The sequence below is a fragment of the Lynx canadensis genome, chromosome F1, assembly GCF_007474595.2.
Source record: "Lynx canadensis isolate LIC74 chromosome F1, mLynCan4.pri.v2, whole genome shotgun sequence".
NCBI lineage: Eukaryota > Metazoa > Chordata > Mammalia > Carnivora > Felidae > Lynx > Lynx canadensis.
This window is the reverse complement of record NC_044319.2, coordinates 14457080-14484563: the sequence shown is the minus strand read 5'-3', so window position 1 is coordinate 14484563 and position 27484 is coordinate 14457080. Positions and strand designations below refer to the sequence as shown.

The window sequence follows — 27484 nt, the reverse complement described above, 5'->3', positions numbered from 1 at the left end:
AATCACTGCCTAGGAGTTTCTATTCGAGATGGGGCAACAGTGTAAGTGCTCTGACAGGGCTGTGCCTCAGGAGTTTCAGGGACACCTGGAGTCTTAGCCTGGGATTGGAAGGTTAGGGGGTTAGAAGGACTTCCAGAAAGCAAGGGAAGTTGAGGGGACTGGCAGCCCAAGAAATAGGAAATAGTATGTGTGAAGGAAAGAAAGCTAGAAAAAAAAAAGCACTGTCAGTTTGAGAAACAAAATGTTGTCTTGTTCTTTATCACAAGTGCCAAAATTCCTTGTTTTGCTCTGAGTCCTAATTCATAAAACGGAGAACTTAGAGGGTTTGGGGTTGTATTACAATATGATTCCTTAACAGCATTATTTTTGAGATTAAAAAAACCCCATGGTTTAGCCTCTGGACTGTTATCACTGATAACAGAAAAGCTGGGTGGAGGGAAAGACTCAAAGATCTGCAAAGAAGCAGAAGGTGAGAGGGATACAGTGGTAAAAGAAAGGATGTGGTTTGAAAAGAGTTTTACACGCACATGGCTATTGAATGAAGTTAGGCAGTGTCCCTTCCGATGATTTTCTTCCATTTCTCTCCCTCTCTCCTCTTTTCTCCCTCCCTCCCTCCCTCCCTCCTCCTCTCTCTCTCTTTTGAGAAATCCCCAAAGAGATCTCCAAGAACTTACATGATGTAGAAACCTAGTCCCATTGATGTTGCTGGGGCACAACTATGTCTAACCCTCTTCATCTTCTTCTGTCCTCTTCTCCCTGCCCTCCCCCTCACTCCCACCCCAGGCACCAGGGGAAGGGGTTGGCCAACTCCGCCATTTGGGGGAAGGAGGAGAGGTTGGGAAGGAGGTGCTAAGAACCAGCTACTGGGAGAGGAGATGCACATTCCTTTGTCATCTCAAGTCAGTGAGAAGAGGAAAAAGAAGCAGGGATGGGGAGGAAAGGGGCGCCCCTTTGAATCTCTACATAGAACTGGAATATTTGTTTCTGGTTTGGAAAGACAGAAAAGGCTTTTTATCCCTCTCTGACAGAGGGCAAGAGCCTTGCAGCCATGTGTATCTGACTTGGGGCCTTACCTCAGGGCAAATATGTGACTAGAAATATTGATGGAAAAGTTAACTTTCTAATTCCTTTTATTTTAGTAACAAAAAAACAGAGATCAAGGAATTTGAAGACTTAGGGAAGATTTTTGTTGCACCAGTGTTTCACTTCTGCCTGACCGTGATACCTGGTGAATTAAAAGGCCAGTTTTAAAAGCACCACGTGATATTTTTTCTGGCCACTTACGCCTATAAGTCCAAGTGGCAGAAATGGAGACAAAGAGTTACCGGTTTACTAATTACAATCCCAGGGATGATTAAAAAAAAAAAAAAAATCCAGCAGGAGGAGCTCTAACATGCCTTAGAGCTCAAGTTTTAAAAACAAAAAAGTTTAAAGCAAACAGGAAAACAGAGAGGCAGTGTGCCTCACAAGCTGCCATGTCAGTGAACAAATATGTGACTAAGTCCAATTAAATGCTTAGCGCATAGCCAGGTGATGATCCTGGTGGAGACAGAGTGGCCAACATTCCCCCTTCCACGAGCCTCCTCGTTCTGATACAGCTAGACTGGGATTGAGCCATGGCGTTAGCTCTCACAAAAGAGGGAGCAAAAGGCCGATTTCTAGGCAAGTCTACAAGTAATTATTTTCCTCTTAAAGTGTCATACTGTTCCTAAACGAGTCTTTGATGCTGGCTCCGAAACTGCATTGAAAAACAGAATTTTTATCAGTGGCTGAAGGTACTACAAAAACTCCCAAATGTTCCATCTCCTTTACTCGACGGCTTGATGGGTGCTTTTATTTTTTTTTACTTTTATTTTTTTTTAAATGAGGGAAATGCTGTGTTTGTAAAAATTGGTGCTAAAAGGGCAAGGAATCATATGTCCCCTGGGCCATGTAAAGAGTCTGCAGAAAGAATTATAGCTTTCTAACACACGCACACACATCAACTGGAACACAAAGAATTTACTCAAGAAAACTGAAAAGTATATGAATTTAACAGTTATAGGATTTGAGGGGTAAGCCTTTCCATTCTGGACAGTGTTGTGGGAGTGGAGTGGACGAGTGGGCATAGAGGATGGTCAGAATTACTTAACCTGAAGGAAACTTTCAACCAATCCCTTTTAATCTATTGCCAATAAGAAGTCAAACTTTTTGTTTTACACCTTAACGGTATGCCCACATTTAAAATTTTTATACAAGCTTCTACAGAAACTTTAACTAGACCAATTCAGACCAAAAGTCACTAAATAAAGCTAGTCTAGACGGAAAAATCTATGAAAACCATATGTCTTTTAGGCATCTGTCTTACAAAACTGCCATCATCCTGGAGGAATAGTTCACAAAATATGCTTTTAGGAAAACACTGCTGTAATGACCACGGAGCTGTGCTTAAGAAGACGGCTTGACTTGGAGAAAGTGAAGCCAACATGTTTACAAGTGAAAGGCTCTCATTTCTACATACATCTGTCTGTAAACATCACGGAAAGGACAGGCAAAGGAAGATATAATTTATATTTCCATTATCTTAGAAGGGATCAAAAGAGTTAGTTTGTTCCTCCACACTCCTACAGAACGTTAGGCCAAGGGATCTCAAAGCCACTCTGTTCTCACTCACAGAAAACTGTTTTGGATAATGTTGTACGTGGATGAGGCCAAAGAACCAGAACATTTTCTTCTGATTATTACCTCATCCTGCTGGCCTGCCAAACACTAGAAGCTAGAAGGCAGGTGTCCGACATAAGTAACTAAAGGAAGACTGTCCTGTTGGATGTAGGGCTCACCTGAGGGACAAGGGAACTCAGGATTGGGGTACAAAGCAAGAGTGCAATGAGAATGCAGCAAAGAGAAAGGTTCTAAGACCTCGCTTTTCTGATTTAATATTGCTTTCTCAACTGGAGACAGTGGTCAGTGCTACCTTCATTGTTCTGGCTTCGTATTTTTACCTCTCAAAATGCACACTTAATAAGCAGCATGAACTCCGTAGGAAAAAGTATAGAAAAGCAAGCTTTACTCATAAAAAGAACAACACTTTAACTGAAAGCTGAACAGTCTGTGGAGATTATGAAAGTATTTACAAGTTGCAAGGACTCCTTGTGACGCTCACATTTTCTTCTTGCTCAACAGGGAAGGGGACTTTGGAACAGTACAGTAACAGTGGCTATTGGCACGAGTGCCCCATGTGTCGTTCAGTCACCTAGAGGACGGTGAATGAACAACATACATCAAATAGCTACATATGGAGAAAAGGTCCTGGGTTGGAGGAGGCAAGTATGGTTAAAAAAAAAAAAAAAAGAAGGAAATTTATAAGATGCAGTCAATTATACACCAAAGTTTTAAGCAAAAAGGAGAGGCACTATTTCAACATGTCTATTCAAAGATACTGTGCTTTAAAATGAGTTTTCAAGTATTAAGATGGTAATGGGATAATTTAGAGTGTCTGGAATATTAAAAAAAATCAAGTAATCATATCAACATGCCTTGTTACAGATTCCTACACTGAACAATAGGGCATTTAAGTAAGTTAATCAGTGTCTAATGATGAGTCACAGGGATTTTTGTGGTCCATTAGTTTCAGTCCTGAGTACTCTGACACTGCTATTGTCGAGCTAAAACTAGAAGTTTGCTTTCTTTCAAATAATATGTGTAGCATGGGTTTTATTTTGACCTTAGACTCAGATATGTGGAGGGAAATTACTGTGGTGGTTTCTCTAGTTAACACATTTACTAATGTTTCCTTAATTTTCCACCCCAAGAGGCAATAATTAAGGTAGAATTTGCCTCACATGAAGTTTTATTATTTTAGTTATTAAAATATTTTCCAACACTACCAAGAAGCAAAAAAGAAATTCTAGTTGTTTTAAAAATAAGTAGACATTTTCCTCAGGTTTTATAGCTTTTCCTCCGTGAATGGTGGTCTAAAGGTGCAGCAGTGTATAGACTTTCTGGCAAAGTCCCTTGAGCATGATGCTAAGGGTAGATTTATTTGAGGGAAAAATTTCATTCACTCTTAAAATTGGCTTTGAGAACAATCTAATATAACCTTAAAAAAATACACATGGTACAGAATGTATCTTATATAAGCATCCATGCCCAAGTGAAATAATTTCATTTTAGACTTTCTGGGCTGCAAAATACCTTTGAAAGTCTTTCTCATCTACTCTCACAAGAGGTCTCATTCTAGATCAATGTCATATATACTGACCAAAATAAATTTAGATAATGCTGCCTCATGGAAATCTGAAACCAAATATAGGTAATATTTACGTGGTGGAGAAAACTGCTATATTTGACCATAAAATAAAATCACTTCCCAGATCATATTCAAAACCACCTGAAGCCTTCTTCTCACACAGTCTCACTTCCTCTTGGTTCTCAGACCTGCCACAGAAGCCTGGGGACTCTTGTGTGGCGGTGCGGCTACTTTGTGGTTATCCAGGTCTCGTTAGTCTCCCTCTCCACTGGGTTTGTCAGCCCTTCCGCAAAGGAAGCAGGGGAGGAATGGAGCTTATTTCTGTTTATTTTTATTTAAAGTTTATTTGTTTACTTTGAGAGAGAGAGAGTGCACGGGGGGGGGGGGGGGGGAGAGAGAGAGAAAGAGAGAGAGAGAGGGAGGGAATCCCAAGCAGGCTCCGCACTGTTAGTGCAGAGCTCAGTGCGGGGCTCCAACTCATGAACTGTGAGATCACGACCTCAGCTGAAATCAAGAGTCGGATGCTTAGCCAAATGAGCCACCCAGGCGCCCCGGGAATGGAGCTTATTTCTAAATTTTATATTAACTTGCACATTTACTGGGTTCCCAGTATTTACACTGTTTCCTAATTTTTGGTGTGAAACTAATTCCAATGGGGGAAAACATTGACTTGATGAAGGTTTGGAACTCTCCTTATGTCTGAGCAATTGAAGTAAGTCAAGAAGGCCCAGCCTTGACATTGACCATGAGTGATTGAGAATTTTGCCACTTGCCATTTTGATTAACCATTTTTTTTTTCTGATCCTTGGATGGAATGTGTTCTCTCTACAGTTCATGTGAGCTGATCATTTTGGCTGGAACACTAGGAACACACTTCCTAGTGTTTATGGGAATCATTAAAAAAATAATTCCAGAAATTAGGGTACCCGCTATTTGTGGGTTTGCTTATCACGTGGCTCTGATGCCTAAAAAGCAGCCAGAAGGAAAAGAAAGTACCATACCATGATGAGGCTGCCTAAATACCTTGTGGCTTTAGACTTTGCCCTAGGTAGGAATTCTTCTATTTTTGATCAGAGTTGCCAAGTGATCTCAGCTTCATCCACGTACAGGTAATAGGGCATCAATACACATACAGATTCTCTCAAGCCAATGCCCTCCCAACACTGTCCCCCTCCCCCCACACTTGAAAATACCGGCCAGACCAAAAGTGTAATATTCTTTTGGCAACAGCATTTAGTAAGCCAGATGGATTTCATTTGGCAACTAAAGGGTGTAAATACGTGTTTAGCTTCAGAGGTTCCCCCAGACAATGGTTACAGTATGTTGGCTCTGGTGAGATAAAGGATTTCAGTGTTGGGCATTTAAAAATTCTGTGTTTAAGCAGCAATAAAGTTATGTCAGGCAGACAAAAGCCATCAAACCCTCAGCTAAGTCCTCAACTCCCTTTCTCATACTGCTGGAGGTAAGCATTTAAGGCACATTCTGAGTGAAAGATGCAGTGTTTACAATTTCATGTTTAATTTCCTGGCTGTTTATCAGCTAAAGCAACTCTTGTAAGCTAAATTTCGCTTCTAGTCTTTCACAGTAGCTGATAAGTCAGAGGGGAGGAAGAAGCACCCGGCAGCTCAGAGCCATGAATTGTGGCTCTCTCACCTCTAAATTTTATCCGAGCAGCACACTCCGAGAATGAGCTGTTCGTGCTATGGATCTCTGAAGTCACTGAAAAACATGCCATCTAACCAGAACTGTCTGCATGTGAAGGATTTCCCTGGAAAATCACTCTTCTCTCACAGCGACGGAGACAAAAGAGGGCACGATGAAAGAGCAGTACTAGCTTGTGTGCGCCTGGCTGCTTACACCGGGTGCAGTTCGCTTTTCTTTCTCTTTTCTCTTCTGCTCTGTTCTTTTCTTTTTTGAGCTGACATCAACTTGTATAGAGGAACATTCAGCAGATTCCAACCGGTGACAGTTTGCTGCCGACTGGCCACAGGAAGAATAATCATCATTTACTGTGCAGTTTTCACTGGTCAGTGGCTCTTGTGCCAGACTCCCGTCTTGGCTGTCTTCCTCTATCAATCAGGTGAAGCCCAGGGCAGGGCTGGGTATCTTGAAACTCAGAAGGGCTTTCCCTGCAATGGCTGAAGCTTAGCAATTTAGAACCCCAGAGAGAACAATGACAGAGCTATTTGCTATTATTTGTCATGGGATGTGGAAACAGTTGTATTCCGTTAACTTAATGCCAGTTACCACTGGGCTAACAGCGGCATATTGTTATATTTACCACTGCCTGCAGCCTGTCTGCATTTATGTTGCTTGTACTTAGTTTGATGTAGATCCTTCCTTCTTTTCTTTTTTCTTCTATCCTCCTGCCACATCGGATGTTTGGAAAAGTAAGATAGGGGACACATCCAAAACAGAAAGGCAATCTGAAGTCCGCCTCAACACCTCTGCAAAACTCCCAGATTCTGACCTTCAGAACCCTTGCAGTTCTGTGCCCGGGCCTCACCTACACACGCTGCCCGTCATTCGCACTGTGGCAGGATGGAGATGTTTGTGTAAAGGAGACTCAAGTTTGCTAGACCCAAGAAGGAAACCACCAGACTAATTTTACCTTCACTTAAACCAGATTGAAACCAAGACTGAAGAATGAAAAACTTTGCCATTAACCATCGATTCACCTCAGTGCAATATTATGTTACGACCAGAATCGTTGTGGAATTTGAATGATTTTGATGGGATAGTTAATTGAGGGGCTTAAATTAAATTGAATATTTTATTTAGTGAACAGTTTATGGCCACATTTCTGTTTTCATTAAAATATATGAAGCATCATGACAACTCATGTTAAACCTGCAACAAATTATTAATTACATTTGGGATTTCAGTAACAAATTTTGTGACACAGCAGCCTCATGAAATGCATTAAGTATTAAGAATCAGAAAGAATACCTCAAAGTTGTTTCTATTCTTGGCATTTATACTTAAAAAATTTTTTTTGCTTAACTTTTAAATCCAGTCGCTAAAAATAAAAACTGTTCCCTGAAAAATCAGACTACCTAATCATAAATTTATTTATTTGTTCTTTAAAGGGGAAGGACAGTAAGGAAAAAAAAAGAAACCTCATGGCTGAAATCAGAAATCACAAGGCGAATTCATCATTTGTCCAAATGACACTCAGCTGCTAAGAGAAGTCATACTTTTAGAGGGCTCTTGAAGAGGGAGCAAATCAGGATGTTTCCAGGACATGATTGCGGGAGAGTCGGACACAGGCTAGTCCCCAAAGTCGCTTAATTGTCCATGTACCCTAAGCCCATGACTTCAATTCTCAGCAGCTTCATCCTTCATGGCACCAAACCTTCATGTTAGGGATGCAAAGACACACTTATAAGAATCGTGGGTTTGTCCTTACTCAAAATTTGGGGGACTGGCTGAAAAACAAAACAAAACAAAACAAGGAGACCTTATCCCTAAGTGAAAGGGGTTCCGTGTCAACTGTCAATTAAATCAACATATAAAATATGTAAAAGAGATATAGCACAGCAGGGTATCAACGTCAAATGTCTGAAACAAGATTAAATTGTAAAGAGAACCAAATGGCTTTTACTTCCTTAAAGAAAAGACCATGAGTGCAACAATTATCTCCTTGTGTAGAGGGATTTATGTATCTTTTGCCATGGTTGGTTTAGCAGTAAATTATGGAGAATGGGGGACTGGAAGGTGCCATGGCACAAGGGTGCCATGTCAAGTCGGGGGAAATGAATAAGTCACGGAATGGGTCCGAGTGGGAAACCCTGTGGCAGTGCTGATGCCCCTCCGGGGCTGCGCACGCAGAGCAGGGTGCCAGCTTCGCGATGGCACTCATCAGAGAGTCCTCTGATGGAGCGTTTCTTGGTTTCCATCTTGCGTTTCTGTCATGTGGAGGAGTTGGGGTAAAAGCCAAATCCTTTCCTATGATTCAGTTTTGCCATTTTTAAAAGACACCATCAGACTTGGTGACAAGGGTAGTTAAAAGAACATACTTCAGTTTTTCAATATATATTTTTTTAAAGAGAGGATTGAGTGACGAGGCAAATGAAGTTTGCTTTTCCTTGGATAGAGACCCTTCCTCCCACCCTTATCCCCTTTTGACTGTTGCAAAATAGCTTAGTCCAAGGAGAGGGGAGAAGACAAATGAGTAAAATAATGCCAGAATCAGCTGTTGCCAGGAAAAACACGCTCTGCTTCAGTTAATTTGTTCTGTTAATGTCAAAGGCTGTGATTCCCAATTAACTAATTTTAAGAAGCTGTGACTGAAAATAGCTACATCAGCCCCAACGTTAGTATTTGATGAAGATTGGGATCTTCAAGTAAGAGAATAGGGCCCCTAAAGAGGTGGTGATGTCTGCTTAAGATCATCTTGCTAAACAAGAACACAACTGGCTGGGATTTTCAAACTGGGCTTTAGCCCCTTCAGAGGAGTTGAGTGGGGCGAGAGGGGAGGGGCACGTCAGATATCCTGGTGGTAGAAAATGTTCCACAAATCAGATTTGTGTACACTGAACTTACTAATGACAGAAGCATCCCTACTGGTGAGTCTCTTTGGGACAGAGATGCCCCCCAGCTCAGGTGGAAGTAATTAAAACAGGCATGTAGCTCGCAGTATTTCCAGCTTCCTCACCGAAAGCCTCCACGCACATAAACCAGAACAGCTTGAGCAGCTGAGAAAAGTGGGACCAAAAATGACTCCACCCGCCTCTCTCCTTCCTCTTCCTTTACATTGGAATGGAAATATATAATAATTAAAAAAAAAAAGCAGAACGCTCATGGTTTCTGTCCAACTGTAAGTGCTTTCATTACCTTTGAATAGGGTTAAAAGTATATATGCTCTTAAAAGTCAAAATCATAACTTGCTAATGAAGTTGCAAATTATCCAGAAGAAAGCTACGTGCAGGCACATGCCGAATGGCGGAATATTTTGCCTCTAAAAGTTCAGTTACTGCCTCTGTAATATTAATGCCCAACAGGGAGCCGGCGGGACATGGTTTGTACTGTCTTGTCACGTTATGAGTTTCTGGTTTCAGATAAAGGACGAGAAAGGGCCCTTAAGAAAGTAAAGAGCTAGGGGAAAAAAAATCAAACTTCCTTCTGGGAAAGCTAAGGGTTGTTTTCCTGGAGATGATGGATAATGGCATTTCATTTTTTTTTTTTAAGTTTTTAATAGAGAAAATGGAGGCAACTCATAGAGGGAAATCAGAATATATAAATAAACAGAACAAGGTGAAGTTTCAACAAGAGCTTCCTCAACTTTTTTCTTTCTTTTTCCATCTTCGTCGTCTCCTTTTCTCTTTCTTTCCTTTTTTTTTTTTTTTTTTTGAAATCTTAAACCCCATTTCTGGCTTGCATTTGGTAGGATTCCTGCTCTGGCTTTTATTAAAAACAGACTTTATGTGGTCAGAATTCTTCATCTAAAGCTAAACTTTAATAGGCATAAGGATCCTGACAGAGTCTTTCTTGCTCCCTCTCAGGTGACCCCCCCCCACCCCCCCAGAGGGGTTTCCCTCCCGTTGTGCTGAACTGGCGCTGAAACTTGAAGGCTCAGCACAATAACCAACTTTCCTCTTTTACTCTGAACTCTCATTTCTGTTTTACATTTGAGACTCTTTTCAAGGCCAGGGCAAGTTAGATCTGGCTCCAAGCTGAGAATATTCTAGAAATTTTGAATAACACAACTGCTGTCCTATAAATTCCCCAACACAGATGCATTAAAGCTGGTGATTCCCCTTCTCTAGCGCAAGCTACCAATTCCTGCCTGCTACCTTGTGCGCAGGAGCTTGGGAATACCAAGGGCGACTCCATCCCACTTAACAAACCGATTCAGCATTCAACAGAATCTCTGAAGGGTATTGGCAAGCCAGCTTATCTGAAACAAAGAGGTAAAAAAGCCAAGCAAGCAAACAAAGACATGCATGTTCGTTCCTGAGGAAAGGCACCGCCAGGTTGCTCTGGTTCCTTCTTATAGCAAAACAGACAAAATAGCCGACTCTTTATGGGACTCCTGTCTTCCCACTCTCAACGCCCTTGCCCAGTGGCCTCCATACCTTCCTGGCACAATGGCAGACACTTTCCCAGTCCATCTGAAGTTTCCTAAAACAGTAATTTAATCTGACTTGCAGTGAGACTCAACAATGATCTTTTTTTTAATTTATTTTTTACATGGAAGGGAAAAATCTCTGAAATACCGTAGTGCAGTGGTTCTCAAGGAGAGGGGGATTTTACACCCCACTCCCCACCTCCCCAAACACGCTGGCAATGTTGCCATTTTTATAGTTGCAACTGGGGGGGAGGGGAGGAGTACGACTGACATCCACTGGGTAGAGGCTCCGATACTGCAAAACATACTGAAGTGCGTGGGACAGCCCCCCACAAGGAAAATGCCAGCAGTGCCGAGGTTGAGAAACCCTGGTATTGTGGTCAGGAGACTGGGCTCTGGAGTCAGACTGCTTGGGATTAAAGCCCAGCTCCATTCGGGTCTGGTTGAGCAGCCTTGGGCAAGTTGTTTAGAACTCTGTGCCTCATCTGTAAAGCAGATAATAACCTATCCTTTTGGGTTGCTGTGCTCAGTAAACAAAAATGTACCTGCAAAGCACTTAGGACAGTGCCTAGCATACAGTGAGAGCACAATAAATATTAGCTATCACTTTTACTATTATTACTAGAAATTTAGCTGTGTCACAAATGAGTTCTAAACTGAACCTATTTTTAAGAAAAAAAATAGGTTTGAGAGTACATATATCCTTTCTGATTGGGACCAAAGTGATGATAACCCTAACAACCACAGTGCCTTGCAGTTTATCAGGCTCTTTCAAACACCTCATTTCGTATGACGTGGGCAACGACCTTGGTGAAATCGTTCCTCTTTCATAGATGGGGAACCCCTAGCTCAGAGTTCAATGAGTTGTGCGAGGTCTGTGACAAACAAGGTTTTCTGATTTCACATCCTCTGCCATTCCTGCTACACCACCCTTTGTTTACATGTTTAAGGTGCCCCTTCTCTTCATTTCACCCCAAAGTATGAAGATCAGAATGAATGTAAGGCCCGCAATCAGAGGGTGAGGTGACTCAGGCTTCGTGGGTCGGAGGAAGTCACTTCTGTTTTATGGTACATGCATAGTAAGGTTTTCCTTCATTAAGCATACAGATATTTTAATCCTCTGAATTGAATTAAAAAAATTAAATTTCTGTATGGGCTAATGTTCTTTCCTTTGAAAATTTCTGATGTTGAGGAAAAAACCTCCTAATTCCTTCTATTTTTAAAATCTCTAATTGTACACATTGTACATATTTGACTGTAAACGCACAAAAGTGAGAATATAGCTTCAACTGTATACGTTTCAAGTTTCGTTTACTTATTCAGTATTTTGTTTCACAAGCCTGAAAAATCTGCTTACACATGCCAAGGTGTATTATTCAAATGTACAAAGTTCCATCTCATGTATGGTTAGTGACTGCACACAGCAATCATCATGTGTGTGTTAAAATTTCTATGCGTAGTTTAAAAAAAAAAGTTGCAAACTAATCAGCCCAGTTTTTGCTCAGGCTACATTAAAGTTAATAATATTGGGCTTAAGAGTTATAGGTCAGAGGGCAGATGGATAATATTCCTTGAAGTTAGTGGTTTTCTAGAACTCCTTTGGTAATAGAGAAGGCAAGGCCTTAGCTCCTGATACTCTCGGGACCTATGGCGCACACAGCTTGCAATAACCCCGCCACAGCTCTTTCTTGCCTTTCAAAGTGCTCTCTCAGATTCTACGAACAGCTGCCCAAATGTCATTCATTTGGACCCAGTTTTCTGTAGTCTCATTAAGTGTGTGCCAGTTGGTAAAGGAGAGGTTTGGACCACATACTGGTTTTTAAATGGTGTCACAGGCTCCACCCTTTGCCCACGATACCCTTCCCGGGTGAAAATCGCAAATGTGTAGGATAATATCTTTGCAATTTTCTTTTCCAAATAAACTCTGTCTGTCATGCTATGAGAAGAGAACCGAAGAGCACACACCGGCTCGTGCTGCGCGCAGAGCACTCACCTGGGGACACTGGGCGGGGCCCTGGTGGGCCGGGAGGGCACTTGCGGGGGCGCTCCGGACCAGTCGCTGCTGCTGCTGCTGGGGAAGGGGGGCAGCGGGCCGGGCCGGAAGGGCACGGGGGGCGCCCCCGAGTGGGGTCCGGGAGAGGGAATGGCCGGCGCGGGCCCTCTGCCGGATGCGGGCCGCGTGAGGGGACCGCTCAGGGTCAGCCGCCTCTGGGTGGTGGGGCTCGGAGGGGGTGACCTGGGGAGAGACAGAGCAGTTTCTGTCTGAATTCATCTTTAAGAGAGTATTTTATAGCTTCCTGGTTGCTTTGTAAAAATTACACTTTGACTGCTTGCTGGCTTGGTGGGAGGACTATGCCGCTCTTGAGCTTAGGGTCCTGGGTCGGATCCCCATGCTGGGTGTCGAGATTACTTTAAAAAAAACTTAAAAAAAGAAAAGGTATACAAGGAGTCAATGGTGGAGAGGAGGTTCCCTCCTCCCAACCGTGCACTCTGTGGAGACAACCAGTAGCTGTTTCTTGTGTATCCTTTTCAAATACCTTCTATAATACAACACAATAAAATACAGTGCCATATAATGCAATGTTCTCTCTCTCTCTAAATTCCTTTTTTGTACATATTAGAACACAACATTCTACAACTTACTTTTTTTTTTTTAAAGCTTCACGTTAATTTGACTATCTTTTCATTTCAGTATAGAACTTATTCTTTTTAATGGCCACATAACATTCCACTGTAGGGATGTTTTGTGCTTGTTTTTGAAGGGGGTTGAGAAAATCTGACCTCCTCTTTCACTCCTGGACTTACATTATCCTTTTTCTTCAGGTTCATATTGGAAGCAAACTCAGAAAATGGCACCGGGTGAGCTTGGCAGGCCTCCGGTGACATGGGGCCATTTTCCTACCTGCGGGAGTGCTGTATCCAGGAGTCATCCACAGGAGGCGGTGCAGGGGTGAAAGTGGTGGCGGTGTTGATGTCACCAATGATCACGAGGGCCTCTTTAAGGGCTTGGTACATTCGAAGCATCTCATCCCGGCGCTGCGCCTGTTCAGCAGATTCCTCCATCAGAGTGTTCTGGTCCTCCGAAGAATATAACTGTGCTAGGAGCTCCGAATTGATGAAATCTTTAACCTGTCAGGTCACCACAGAAAAATAAAAATGGGAACACACGTGCGGCCAGATGGCATAAACTGGCTCAGAGGCCGTGGACAAAGTCTACAACAGCCCACTCTGGGAAAAGGTGCATGATGCGTGAGGTATGCAAGATGTACAGTGTGTATGCATCTATTTACTCCTAGTTTCCTCCTGCCCTCCCAGTTCTCAGCACCAGTGCAGGAACAGTTTTTCCCTCTGTCTCATGGCTGTGGACTAAAGGAAAACCTACATTAGTTGAAAAGAGGGCTAAACCCTGCCATCGCCAGAGCAGGGCCTGTTGGCTACGTAAGCATTTCCACTATGTTGTCTGAGGCTGCTTGGCTTAGAGACGAGGCAGGTACCAGGAGGGAAGAAGCAGTGTTTTCAACAGAAAACACTGATGTAAGAAACCTATATAATAACACAAGCCATCCACTCCTTGGTATTCCTAGCTCTTACCAAAATCACTGAAACACTAGCAAGATCCCAGGATGCAATGTCATCTCAAAAGTGGAATTAGTACCAATAAGTGAATTTTTATTAAACACAGAACCTTATATAATTATGCAAGTTGATTTACCAAAAAAAAGTGAGAGTCTCTGCTTTCTAGAAGTTTCCAGTAGAAGCTACTTAACAGTAATGAGAACTGGCATGAGTTTCCATAGTTAGCAGATACATGAAAAAAGACTTAAGTACCAACAATACGTATGAGTCTTAGGGGAGTGGCATTTTGTAGCAGAATGAGAATGGAGAGGATGCATATACTGCACAACACTGAGGGAGAGAGCACTGGCCACCATATTTCTTCAAGTCTAAGATACCAGTAATTTGAAGACACCATAATTTTCTGGGCCACAAAGAGAACACACCATCAAGTAAACTATGACAGAATGCCAAGATGCCATTGAGTGTGACATGCATCTTCGGCGTCAGAAATATTAAATGTGGAGTAAGTGAATGTGAGGACCAGTGGAATATGGTGTGTCCCAAGTGCCTTCAGAAGTCTTCTGATTTAATTCTCACCACACACTTAGGAAATGTATTATGATCCCAATTTTTTTAATGTTTATTTATTTTTGAGACAGAGAGAGACAGAGAGAGAGTGAGCGCATGAGCAGGGAGGGCAGAGAGAGGGAGAGAGAGAATCCCAAGCAGGCTCCACGCCTGTCAGCACAGAGCCCCTTATGGGGATCGACCTCACCAACTGTGAGATCATGACCCGAGCTGAAATCAAGAGCTGGACGCTCAACTGACTGAGCCACCCAGGGGCCCCTATGATCCCAATTTTACAGATAAAGCAATTGAAGTTCAAGTTTAACTATGTTGCCCAAAATCACATAACATTAGGTTGAATCCCAAATCTTTTGACTCAAGGTCTGGTGCTCTTTCCATTACCCTCTTCCCTACTTTGAGTGCTTAGAAAAGACAATTTGTGGGGTGCCTGGGTGGCACAGTCGGTTGGGCATCTGACTTCGGCTCAGGTTGTGATTTCACAGTTCATGAGTTTGGGCCCTGCGTCGGGCTCTGTGCTGACAGCTCAGAGCCTGGAGCCTGCTTCGGATTCTGTGTCCCCCTCTCTCTGTGTCCCGCCCCCACTCACACTCTGTCTCTCTCTCTCTCAAAAATAAAGATTAAAAAAATAAAAAAAAAAGAAAAGACAATTTATGTTTAAGCATCATTATTTTAGAGCGGCAAGGAAGTATGCTAATTGACTTAAGCCTAGAAAAATAAACCAACCGGATTTTTCAGTTTCTCTGTTAAATGAAACTAACACTTATCTAGAGTCACTGGGTCTTTCTAAGAAAGAGAAAAGGCCAGTATATTTAATTGTTACAAATTCAGGCAGACAACGGAATAGCTGTCAGATGCTCAAAATTCCTGGGTGGTGGTTAAATACATAACCAAGAGATAAGAGTCTAAAACACATAGCTTTATTATTTTTTAAAGGTATCAAACTATGTAAATAGTTTAGAAAATTCAGGTAAATCACAGCTTCACTGTGGTGAAATAAAAAGTGTTCTTTGCACATATTTTGTAAACCAAGAGTAACTCAAATATGGAAGTAATCTAGTAGACAGGATGTATTTGGACAACTGTCTAGTCGGGTAGGTTTATGTGTGATAGTTGTGGAAGGTAAATGTGGCCAGGTCACCTAGGGCCAGATGTGAAAGCCTTGAATGCCAAGGAAAACTATTTGAACCTTATCCATTTGGTAATGGGAAGCCACGGAAGACTTGTAAGCAAGTAAGTGAAATGATAAAAGAGAGATTAGGGAAATTAGTCTGTGATTGGAAAAGAATTTGTAAGGGTGGTAACAGCGATAAAGAAATCTGTTATAAGACTAATAGATCATTTATGAGATGGTGAGGGTTTAATCTAGCAAGATTGCAGCGGAATAGAAAAGATGGGCCCAGCTAAATTACATTATAAAGGAAAAGCCAACTCGACTTGGTGCTGTTTTGATGTGACAGGGCAAGAACGAAAGGAACAAGGACACCTCAACCACTGAGGTTTGGGTGAGTCGAAGAGCAGAAAATCAAAAGTCAGGAAGGAAAGTTAGACTTCGAGGAAAGACAGTAAAGTTAGCTTCGGGAATATTTCATTCCCCCTTTTTTGGAGAATTATTCACTTTTCAGCACACTTGCAGGAGTCCCAAGGAGTACCCAAGGAGTCAGGGACATTCACACAAATCTTCCACGGCTGGGTGTGTGTGTGCACTCAGATACATGGCGCAGCTCAGAACTCAAAACCAGACAATTTTCCTGGCATTGAACAGCAGTCGGGTTCAGCTAGTCTGAAGCTTTACCTCTAACTGGAGCATCACTTAGAATCTATTAAACGTAATTTAAAAGAAGGTCCTTCCAAGAATAGATTTAAAGCAGGTCTGAAGTAAGAAGCGGCTGTCAAACAAACCACGAAATAAAATAATAAGGGCTTGTTTCAGCATTCTGATAAAAGATCTGCCTTGAATCAACTCTTCCACATCAAATGTTACACACCAAAACTTGCCTACTATCCCAAAGATTTGGCAAAAGCTCTGAATTCATAGGAGTATGATTAGCATGGGGGAAAGCGGCGGTGCAGCACAGTGGTCAAGAGCTCAGGCTCTGGGAGCAAACAGCTCTGAATCCGAGTCCCAGCTCCCACGCTTCCCGTTCTTGGGCAAATAGCAACCTCTGTCAGTCTCAGGTTCCTGATCTGCAGAATGAGGGCAGCGGTTGTAGCTGCGTCAAGGGCTGTCCTGAGGATCATAAACTGCCTCGCACAATGCCTCGCATTTCGTTAGTGCTCAGCACACAAAAGCTATTCTTGCTAAAGCACATAGGCCAGACTGGCGTTAGGTAAGCAGACGCGCAAGAACAAAAGAGCAAGCTATCGCAATAGTGCAGGCATCAAGTGACATACGGAGTTCAATACAGAGCGTATGCAGGTTAACATTATATTTTGCACTGAAACAAAACTTTAGCCTCTGCTCATGTGCTAGCTTAGTGCGGTGATGCTACAACTGGAACAAAGGTAGGGGGGTACTTCAGGGAATTTCCAGACACTTCAGGGACTTTCTGAGCAGTCCGTGTGTCCCTGGTACAAATATGTAAATCAAGGATTCTTTCTGCACGACAATTGAGGTCAAGTAGATCCCTTTGAGATGATGGCATTTGGAATGTACCTCACAGAAGGTGACATAGACGAATTATACTTGGATGTAAGACTTGAAATAATATTTATGTTTTTAATTAATTATAGCACCTTATAACCTATACATCTTGGCACAGTCCACAAAAAAATCCTCATACACAAAACCTCACTGCAGTTCAGACTCCACATGCTAGATAAACAGGCATGACTGTGCCATGTCGTTCTGCTCAGTGTAGAGGAATGTGAGGTCATTAAAAACCTTCCACATGTTTTCCCCTCTTTCTTACTTTAACCCCTCTCTATCAACCTGTGATAGGTTTGCATCTTAGACCTTTTTTTGTCTTCATAACTAAGACCATTTTAAGACCTTCACAAATGGAAGGGACATTCCCAGAATTGTCACACGATTCTGTTACTAAGAAGACCGTTTCCTTAAGGTCTCTCCGTCTCTAGACGGGAGGGCTGCAGTCTGTGACTGCTCGCGGTCACACGGGTAAGTATGTAAAAAACGTAACTGAGAAGTGTAAACGTGCTTACTTTGGGAAAAGGGCTTGGTGACAAGCTTGTGATTTTTTGAGCTCTCACAGTTCTTTCACGTCTGCTTTAGCTTCCTTTCCATTTCTCAGGGATTTAGTTCTGCTAGAGACCAATGACGTTTCCCTTCTTTAAAAAGCAACATCCTTTGACTCACAAACATAACGTCAAGCAGAAGAAGTTAGACACCAACAAGCACGCACTATATATGATTCCATAGTTCGAGAACAGGCAGCACCCTATGCTGTAAAAAATCAGGAGAGTTACCCTTGGGGGGGGATGTAATGGGGGTGGGGGGGAGGGGAAACACCAGGGGGGCTTCTGGACCCTGGTCCCGATCTGTTTCTTGAGCAGGATGCTGAGTTCTTGACCCACGGAAACAAACTCAGTGTCCTGGTATTTAAGGTGTACTTTCACCTCAAATAATGAACATTTGAAATAACACTCTACTTCATACACACGAAAGTTACAGTGAGTTCTGAAACTAGGGCACATGTTACTAATTTTCCAGCGAAGTGCCAATGGCCAAGGAGAGTGGATGTGGATCTCCGGGGGTCCAGGAGCAGCACACACTCCAAGTGTGAAACGCCTCTAGGCTTCATATTTGGTTCTTAAAAAGTTTCATAAAAACTTTATGTTCTATTTTGTATTATCTGGGTTTGCTTGAATTTTTGGTTAAGATGTAAAACATTGCTTCTCATATGCAAACAACCCCTAATGAAATCTTTGAGTAAATGAACCTTCTGGGAAGATACACCAGGTATGTGCTGTGGGGATAGGAGTCCCCTAGTTTGAGAAGGTTCAGCTGTATTTAGTTTTCCTAACCTCTCCATATGCATTAACGGACGTTAAAAGGGACAGACCCTCAGACTGCAAATGGGAGGATCTGGATTTTCATCTTGACCCTGCCAGCCCCAGCTGTGTGACCCTGGGAAAGTCACTTAACCTCTCGGAGGCTCACTTTCTTCATTTATAATCTGGGCAAAATAATGGGTACTCAGTGGGTGGCTGTCCTATGGGTCCCAACACAGAATTGTGGACCACTTTGCCAGTCACACTTTTACAATCAAGCTGGATCCCCTTTCTTGATTTTCTGATGGCGAATCTTCCGGTGGAGTGAGCTGCGGAGGAGAGGCCATCAAACTGTGCTTGCCATGGGGTGTTAATGTGTGTCCTGAACAAAAGTCTGCTGCTTCGACTGTAGCCTGACCAGAAGGACCGGCTGTCATAAACGTGCTATTTCTTTGTGCCGCTGTTACCTAGTATGCTTAAGCAATGAAACAGCTGCTGCCCTTCAATAGACAAAGGCTTACAGTATGTCTGAGGCAAGGCATTTATTGCTGGCTTTAAACTTCTTAAATAATTCCATATGGAGACTTGAGTGGCAGAACACTTAATGTAAACTTTCAAAGGAAACTGCCCACCAAATTCTGAACTTTATAAAAGTTGGCTGAAACATATTCTTTTTCAGAAGGCAGAGCAGCCATTCGCATTTCAAAGAGGAAAGGCCACAGCACCACCTTCCATGGTGACTGTCCACAGGCAGAGGACCCCGTTTCAGGCATTTATCGGTTCTGGAGCGTCTACCCAAAGCCATTTCCAGAAACGGCAGGGTTAAGTGAATGGAATTTAGAATGAGCAGTCAAGGTATTTGTTTTCTAGCTGTGATTCTATGATTAATTCTCTACCTTGAAGACCTCTGCACCTTAAAGTGAATAAAAAATCAACACATGTGCACGACACGGGGCTGGGCGTCCACCATGTTTCTCTTCCCTGTACTCAATAGAACACTTCCAGAATGAACAAAAAGGGCTCAGACATTCTGCACAAAAAGATGCTATGAGAATATGGCACTTAAAAAGAGCCATTTTTTTACATTTTTACATATATAATGATCAAATATATAAAAAACTATATATTCTTATATACACAGTAAAAACACAGATAAAATAATACTCAAGGAAAAGTGGTCTTCTGAGATACGTAAAACTATTTTCTGACAGATACAAAAAGTTAAATTTCAAAGAAAGATAACCATAATTTCGTAAGAATCTGGCATTACATGATGTTTCCGTTTTCTCCACATTCCTGTTAATCTCCATGTCAAGGTCTGACCGTGCCGATCAGGTCAGAATTGAAGTCTTCGTTCTCATCATTCTGCAAGGTCTCTCTCAAGACAGTTCCAAGAGCTCTGCCTCCATGGATTATGCCCTGGAGGTGGGGGTTTAGCCATTTCATTAAAGCCAACAAGCACACCGGTGAGGGGTGAGGGCAATTACTCCCACATTTCTTTGTGTATGTGTGTGTGTGTTTCTTGAGAAGGTGAAAGTAGGATGGATTTGTGAGAGAGTCATTTTTTTTTCCTCCTTTTAACTAATTAGTGTCAGGCTACTCCTTACAGCTCTAGACAGGAAGTGCTATTTCCTGTGCTGATGATTTAATATAGCGCAGAGCAACCTAGTGTTTGAACTGATGGCAGCACTAATGACTTACGATAAAATCGTGAAAAGATAAATGATACTTAATCAGGAAAATGTTTAAATAAGCAAGTGCCTGGATATACCACGGCAAAACAACCTGAACTCATTTAAGCAAAGTTAAGAGGGTAATTTTAAAAATACACAGACTATTTGTTTAGTACTTTATATTTTTCAAAATGGCATATAGTTGCATTTATTATGTTCTCTGACAATACAGTGAGGCAGCTCCTTGTTCTTACCGTAATTTTAGAAGTGACTGACTTCAGTTCAGAGGGCCCAAATAATTTGCTTCAGGTCACACAGTAGGCTGCTGACTAAGCTTAAGAATACAATTCATAGTTTGCAAATGTCCAATATATTGCTTACCTACTGCTGATACTTCCAAGTATCCTACTAACCTTGGTTGAATATGCAAAAATGTGTCTGGGAATGGAGTTAGGTAAAAACCATGGGTGCTTAGGGTTTCTTCAAGAAGGGTTTCCTTCAAGGGGTTTCTTCAAGGAAACCTTTATTCAAGGAATGAATAGACCATGAACAACAACAGAAGGTCATATTTACAAACACAATTTTGAAATAAATCCTGAAATATGGATAAAGGCTTTTTATAGTTCTTATATAGGCAGCCACCCACACTGCTTTCTTACAAGTATATTTTTCATCGTATTTCCATATATATTATCTTCTGGAATAAATCCCTAAGCCGGGTACTTTTTCTATGATTAGTGTTTTACATATGGAGGACCTAGATGCAAAGAAGTTAACTGATTTGTCTTTAGGTCAACAGAGTTTGTAGCAGAGCCAGGCTTAGAATACAGGTTTCTCCTAAGTTCTAGCAAGGGGTTCTTTTTAGTACCTTTGCCAGCTAATTTTTATTTGTTACAAGCAAATGCTCATAATATAGCATTGATTTAAATAAAAAGGTGCCCCTAGAAGATTGCTAGAACTAAAAATGCTGGTATCTCCTTTTCAAGAGTCAGAAAAGCCTGTTATAAGGCACCCTATTACAGCCTATCTTATCTAAAAGATAATTTCTCAAATAACTTGGGATATAACTTGTACTTTAATAAACTAGCTACCCAGAGAACCAAACTAGACCATAATTTAAGTATCATATCCTGACTACTATAAAAATAACCATGAAAAAGGAGAGATTCTACATGATACAGATCGATTGAGGGCTAGTGTAGCAGGCACTTTAAGATCTGTGGCAATATCATCATTACTTTAGAGAAGTTGACTGACTTTTAATCCAAGGGAATAGGGCAAAAAGCCATTTCCCAGGTTAAAATAGCATTCCATAGCTTTTAGAAGGTGAAAAAATAACCATGTTAATATATTTTATGTCTATGTGTGTAGAAAAAAATAAATATCTTTTGCCTTTAATCTCAAAATCTAGGAGCCGGGGCATCTGGTTTTATTGTTGCCTTTGCAATTAACTTACGCCCCGACTATAGCTACAGTATTCTTGCTCTGCTTTATTGTGAGCAAATGCATACTTTTCAAGAGAGAGGCAGTAGGAAATACCACAGCACTGTGGCTAGAAGTTTCATGTTTGCTTTCCTGAATCCTCTTTCTCTGGTTAGTCACTTAACCAATTGTAATAGAAAATGATGAACCTGGGTAAAATAGGTATTTCAACCATCCAGAAAATAGCATAAAGAAACTGATGAGACTATGAGCAGTTTCCATACTAAGATAGGTTAGAAGTTAAAATGAGACAGTTTATAGTCACTTACATTGTTGATCATAAGGTGCATTATTGTTTTTGGAATTAGATCTCGGATACATTTGTTGATGATAGACATGTAGGAGTCTACGAGGTTGCGAATGGTCTCCACTTGCCTCTCCAACTGTGGGTCCATGGAAAAGTTTTCTGCCTGGCCATTATCATCATTTTCAGTCTAACAGAAAGGAAAGAAAACATGGATTGTTTCACATTCGTTCAGAAGAAAAAAATACCATACATTATCAGATGATCAACTTCTGATGACTATATTTGGAGTTATATTACTAGATGGTAACATCTTTATCTTAAACATACCCATTAATTCCGAAAAAAGATCAGAACCAGGAAGTTATTATTCTACTTTCGGCGAGCCACAGCCTAGGAAAAGCAACTATTCTAGTTCTGAGTGAATACTGAGATGAATAACCAGATAAACAGTGCACCTAACAACATACCTCTAGAGAACAATCTAATCTTAAGCCATTTGCAAGCTGGCCAAAGAACTGAATCCAAGTGAATGATGCGGATGTAAACCTCTGGGAGCGGTCTCTTAGGGATTCAATAGATTAGAAATAACCTTGGTGTTGTTCTGGAACTCCTAGGTCTGTTCTGGGATGGATCAGCATTTGGATCGGCCCAGGTTTTAAAACTAAATCTCCTAAGCCTGGCCCGGGGCCAAAGTAAGAGATATAGAGAATAATTCATTTTTCCATGCACTTGCTGGAATTTGTTCTGTAAATTCATGCTTCTGTCATCACTACTAAAGGCTGGCTCCATTGTGGAAAACTTACAATTTTAACTTCCAACTTGTTATTCTTTGAATAAAACAGAACACATCTATACACAAAGAATTTACTTGTGCAACATGAGAGAAGCATCTGTTTTCTATACTATGGGACTTGAGTTAATTAATTTTGGCTTATCCACCAGAGGCTGGGCTGAAATGGCATCTTCATCATTAAGGGCTGACCTATTGGCTTGGCATTGAAATCAATTTAGAACAAATGGTCTCCATTTCAAGTCAGGTTGGAGCATCTAAGCCCCAGAACATGATACAAATACTGTTAGTGGTCTGGGTACTTTCTAACATTTGGAAAGATTTAATTACAAATGCAAAAAAAAGGGGGGGGGGATAATTTATTGCTTCCATTGTAGACACGAAGTACTTTTCTTTGGAAATGTACATACTTTGATCTGCCAGGTTTTCAATCATCCAATCAGTTCTAGGCAAAGCACTGTGCTAAATGGCTTAAGTGGATGTATAAATGACAAACTTTACTTTTGAATCAATAAGCATGTGTGAAAGGCATATTTGTACACCACAAAGTCAACAATAACAAAGATAGAAATTGGTTCTAATCATTTATATAGGCTTCTCTGGCTCAGAAATATCCAGTACTTTTAAAAATTATTAAAATAATGTACTCAGTCTAAAACACAACAGTCATTTTTCCAGTCCTGAGAGTATGACCCCATGCTTCTGGGTGATAGTTTGAGGACATTTCTGAGGCATCTGACTCTACTACAACAAGGAAGAGGAAGTTTCAAAATGGACAGTTGTTTTAAATGGTCTTTGATCAATGAAAGAAAGAACTAAATCAAGTATTATGAAGTAATTTTTATTATTAATTTGCGATATATAAGCACAATAGGATCTGGGATAAATAGGCAAAAAAAGGCCATAAAGTGATAGAGGGCTGATAGAGGGAAGGTTAGCCATGGCAATGAAAAAACAGTCATGTTCCCAAACTTCTTTCTAGGGCATAAAAACCACTGCAAATGTGCTCCATGCTGAGCTCAAACTGTCAGAGTCAGTGGTAACTGCAATGTCATGTTAAGGATATTGTATGTGAAAGTGAAAACTGTAGGTTCAAATTCAAGCTCTGTTGTGTACAGGTTGTGTGGTCACACTTCAGTTACTTGATGTAATTAAAACCTGGCTTCCTCCCTGTCTTTAAAATGGGGACCCACATCCCTGGAAAACTTGTGGAAGCTAAATGAGATAACACATATGAGATGACCTAGCCAAGGGCCTCAACGAATGTCAGCTTCTTTCTTTCTTTTCTCAATATTCATGGAATAGAGTTAGAGAGCTGCTGGACTCTCAACATACGTTATGAAAATTCAAGGTGAAAAATTTGAGCATAAAACATTTTCAATTCAAGCAATATAAAAATGGAAAATGTATTTTTTTTTTTTACACCTCCATGTGTTCTGCAAGCTAGTCCCCTTTGCCTGGAACCCTCCCTCCCACCTGTGAAGAACTTTCATCTTTCAGAGCCTTGCTCCATCATCACCTCTTCCGGACAAGCTCCTGATGGCCCCCAGACCCCCAGCACTCCCCTGCTCTGTGCTTCCTCTGTGTCTTGTATTCACTTTTACTATTTAATATCCAGCCTAGTTTTATGCTCCTCCCCCTACTGGGCTCTGGGGTCTTATTCATCTTTCTCTTCTCAGCACCCGGCACAGAGCCTGATGCATGGGAGGAGGAGTTAACAACTGCAAAAGGGTTCACCGAAACCAAGGAGGCTGCTCTGGTGCATTTCAGGGTATCCAAGTGTGCCTGCCCATGTGTCAGAGGAATTGGAGACCAGAGAAACCCCAGGGTGATGAGCTGGGATCCATTATGACTTGATAACAGTGGGAATGATAAAATGATTATGAAAAAAATATAATTATAATATAATATATGTTATATATATAATATATACTATAATTATATATTATATAAATATATATATAATTATATATAAATATATATATATATGAGATAAATATATATATGTGTATATGATGTGTATATATATATAAATATATATATGTGTATATGAGAACAGATGACCAACAGCCTTGTGACGAAAATACCTTTTATACAAAACAATACAAACCTCCATAATGGATAAAATACAATTCAGTTTGTCTCTCTGATCTGAAATATACTGGGATTTTGTTATGGTATTTAACAGTCAGAGGTGATGACATTCTAGCCTCAATATTCCACCTCTCCCAAGAACATTTATTGAGCACTTGCTGTGTTCTAGGTACTATGCTAAGCACTTTATATAGAAGACCCACACTGCTACCTTAGGAGGGAGGGGCCATTGTTAATGTCAACCTATAGAAGAGCATGCTGAGTCTCTGAGAGCTGAAATTTGTTCAACAAATGTCAGAGGCATTCAATTTTAACAAATTTCTTTTTTTTCCTTAAGTATAAAAAAAATCAAGAAGTATTATGAAACAGTGAAACATCCATAGTACATCAACTTAGTTTCATAGATAAAATTATAAATGTAAAAAAGCGTTTCTAGGAAAAAAGGTGTCAGTGAAGTAGTGATATTTATAAAAAACCAAATTATTGAAACAAAAGAGGAAAGTAGAATAAGTAGTATTTTTAGAAGAACCTGCAGAAATATGAAACACTAAGAAAGTTACATCATCATCCATACTTTGATATAGAAACACTGAATTTTCCCATTTCACACTTTTTTTTTAACATTTAGCTTTACTTTACTCTTTGCACATCAAAATATGCACAAGATGTTCACTTTCACTTTTTCAAACCAGATGCACTTAATAAGGGAAAGTGTCGGAGTGAATGGAGAACACTGAATGGTTTAATTCTCAACACGGAAAAAAAAGAGAGAGAGAGAGAAGTATTCCAGAAAACCCATAAAACAATTTGAAATTCTCTTTTGCTTTTGGAAAAACATGCGGTCACATGCAAACCTGAACTTCTCTGATAATACCACGGACATGATGGGAGTCACGAAATTCACAACGCAAATTGAATTTCTTTCCTGAGTTTAGAAAGAAAGAAGAAACACTTACCCTCTCTAATACGTCTAAGATAAATGGGGAAAATGTGCATACATGGCCTTTCTCTTCTAACTGAGTAATTTCAGACAGCAAATACTCCTTCTTCCCTGACCCAGTTCTAATCAAATTCTCTGTTGTGCTCTTTTCTGTATGTATACTGAGTATGACTATGGTTTTTTTCTTTGTTTAAATTATAGGATTGCAATAGGATTCTTTGCAGTCCAAGCACTGAAGTGACAGCTGTTTATCATTATCCTCATCAAGGGAATGTAAAATAAAAATAGTAATTTGTCTCTGATCTTTGAGGCAAAAAAGAATGGTCTGCAAACATTTAACCTTTTATGTGCAGGTTCATTGATGCTGTTTACAAAATGTGAATAATATTGTGAAAACCAGCTTTCTTCTGAAAAATACAATGGACAGGCCTTCCTATTGCAATTTTTTTTCCAAATAGCTTTTGTGAAATCTAATGCAACTTAAACAATAAAAAAATAGCAACTCAGCACTGTAAATTGTTTATAAACAATACTGTAATTTTCTTTCTTATGAAACTACTTGCACAGTATTCAAAAAACAGTCTGTTTTACAAAATTTTAATTTAAAAGCTTTTTCCTAAAGACTTCCTACTTTAACAGGTGAGAGGACTAGAAATAGTTGAATTGGAAATAATTCCCACCATACCTTAAAGCAGCCATTATAGAAGATCTGGGTTTTATGGGGATATTTATTTTTCATGTGTTTTGTTTTTGTCTCTTTCCTTTCCTTAAATTTCTTACTGAATTATGTGATAGGTTTCTTGGAAGATCACTGAAACCATCCATATAAGATTATTTTCTTAAGGTGACTGCAACTCTTTAAAGTGGAATGACAGAAACGCACATTATCCTGGCAAAAATATGCACATAAACATACTGGCTAATTGCTCAATCTCTTCTCGCCAGTGGAGAGCATTGTACAATGCTACAGATCTACACAAGTGATTTTTACAGATAAGCAATGCTTGCCCCTTTCTAAGCACCTTACTTTTGTTGTACAATTCTCTACTACCTTAAACAAACAGTAGAAAATATCGTTTAACCTTTTCGTAGTGAATCAGGTCATCATTATGAAAATAGGGTTACCATGGTAATGCAGCTTTGAATTTTCCAGCCTCACATTATGAAGAATGTCTCACTGAAAACCTTTCCCCACTTCCAGTCATGCACTGCTCATTTGCAGAGGCTAATTAGAGGCTAATTTGCAGAGCCAGGCAACCAAACTTGTAAAAAAAAAAAAAAGTATCTATGGGAGAAGCACGCTCTGGAAAGCCTTTGAGAGTAGTACAGATTGCAGTTTGGTGCCTGGTGACAGGTATTTCATTAATTAGTTCAACAAATACTTGTTTAGTGTCTCAGGCGAACTGTGCGAGGTACAAAGGAAGTCTAAAAACAGGGCTTGCCTGTGAGCTTATCCTCTGATGGGGAGGATCCAGTGTAAGATGCGTTGGTAAGTCAAAGTATGAGTTCAAGGGCGGTGGGCTTCATGGGGAGTCCTCAGGGATGGTCACAGTAGAGACGAACCGTAAATGTTGGGTGAGATTTCTGACTGAGACTGAGGGGATATGCTCATTGTTCTATCCTTAGTGCTTAGCACAGTGCCCTACTTATAGCAGGAGCTTTGTAAATATTGTGGAATTAATGAAGAAAAAACTAACCCAGGCCACCTCCTGAGGGATTAGGTTTCTGTTTTGAAAGAACCTAAGAGACTGAGCTCCAGGTCACTGAGGTGTTGCTGTATGGTGAATGTGAATAATTGCTTGGATTCCTAGAACTGAGTTCTCCATGTAGAGCTTCTTGGTCTGGGCAGGATAAATGACTATCTGT

General features: G+C 40.7%; 1 protein-coding gene across 4 annotated transcripts in view; it reads right to left on the bottom strand.

The window, feature by feature from the left end:
• The window catches only part of DNM3 (dynamin 3), a 551444-nt gene that overhangs the window by 12785 nt on the left and 511175 nt on the right, over positions 1-27484 (bottom strand). For all 4 annotated transcript variants that reach the window (XM_030302287.1, XM_030302289.1, XM_030302290.1 and 1 more), the window contains 3 exons: positions 21817-21981; positions 13201-13427; positions 12292-12534 (listed from right to left, as the gene is read on the bottom strand). In XM_030302287.1, coding sequence (XP_030158147.1) covers positions 12292-12534; positions 13201-13427; positions 21817-21981 — 635 coding nt within the window. The remainder of the gene's footprint in view (positions 1-12291; positions 12535-13200; positions 13428-21816; positions 21982-27484) is intronic.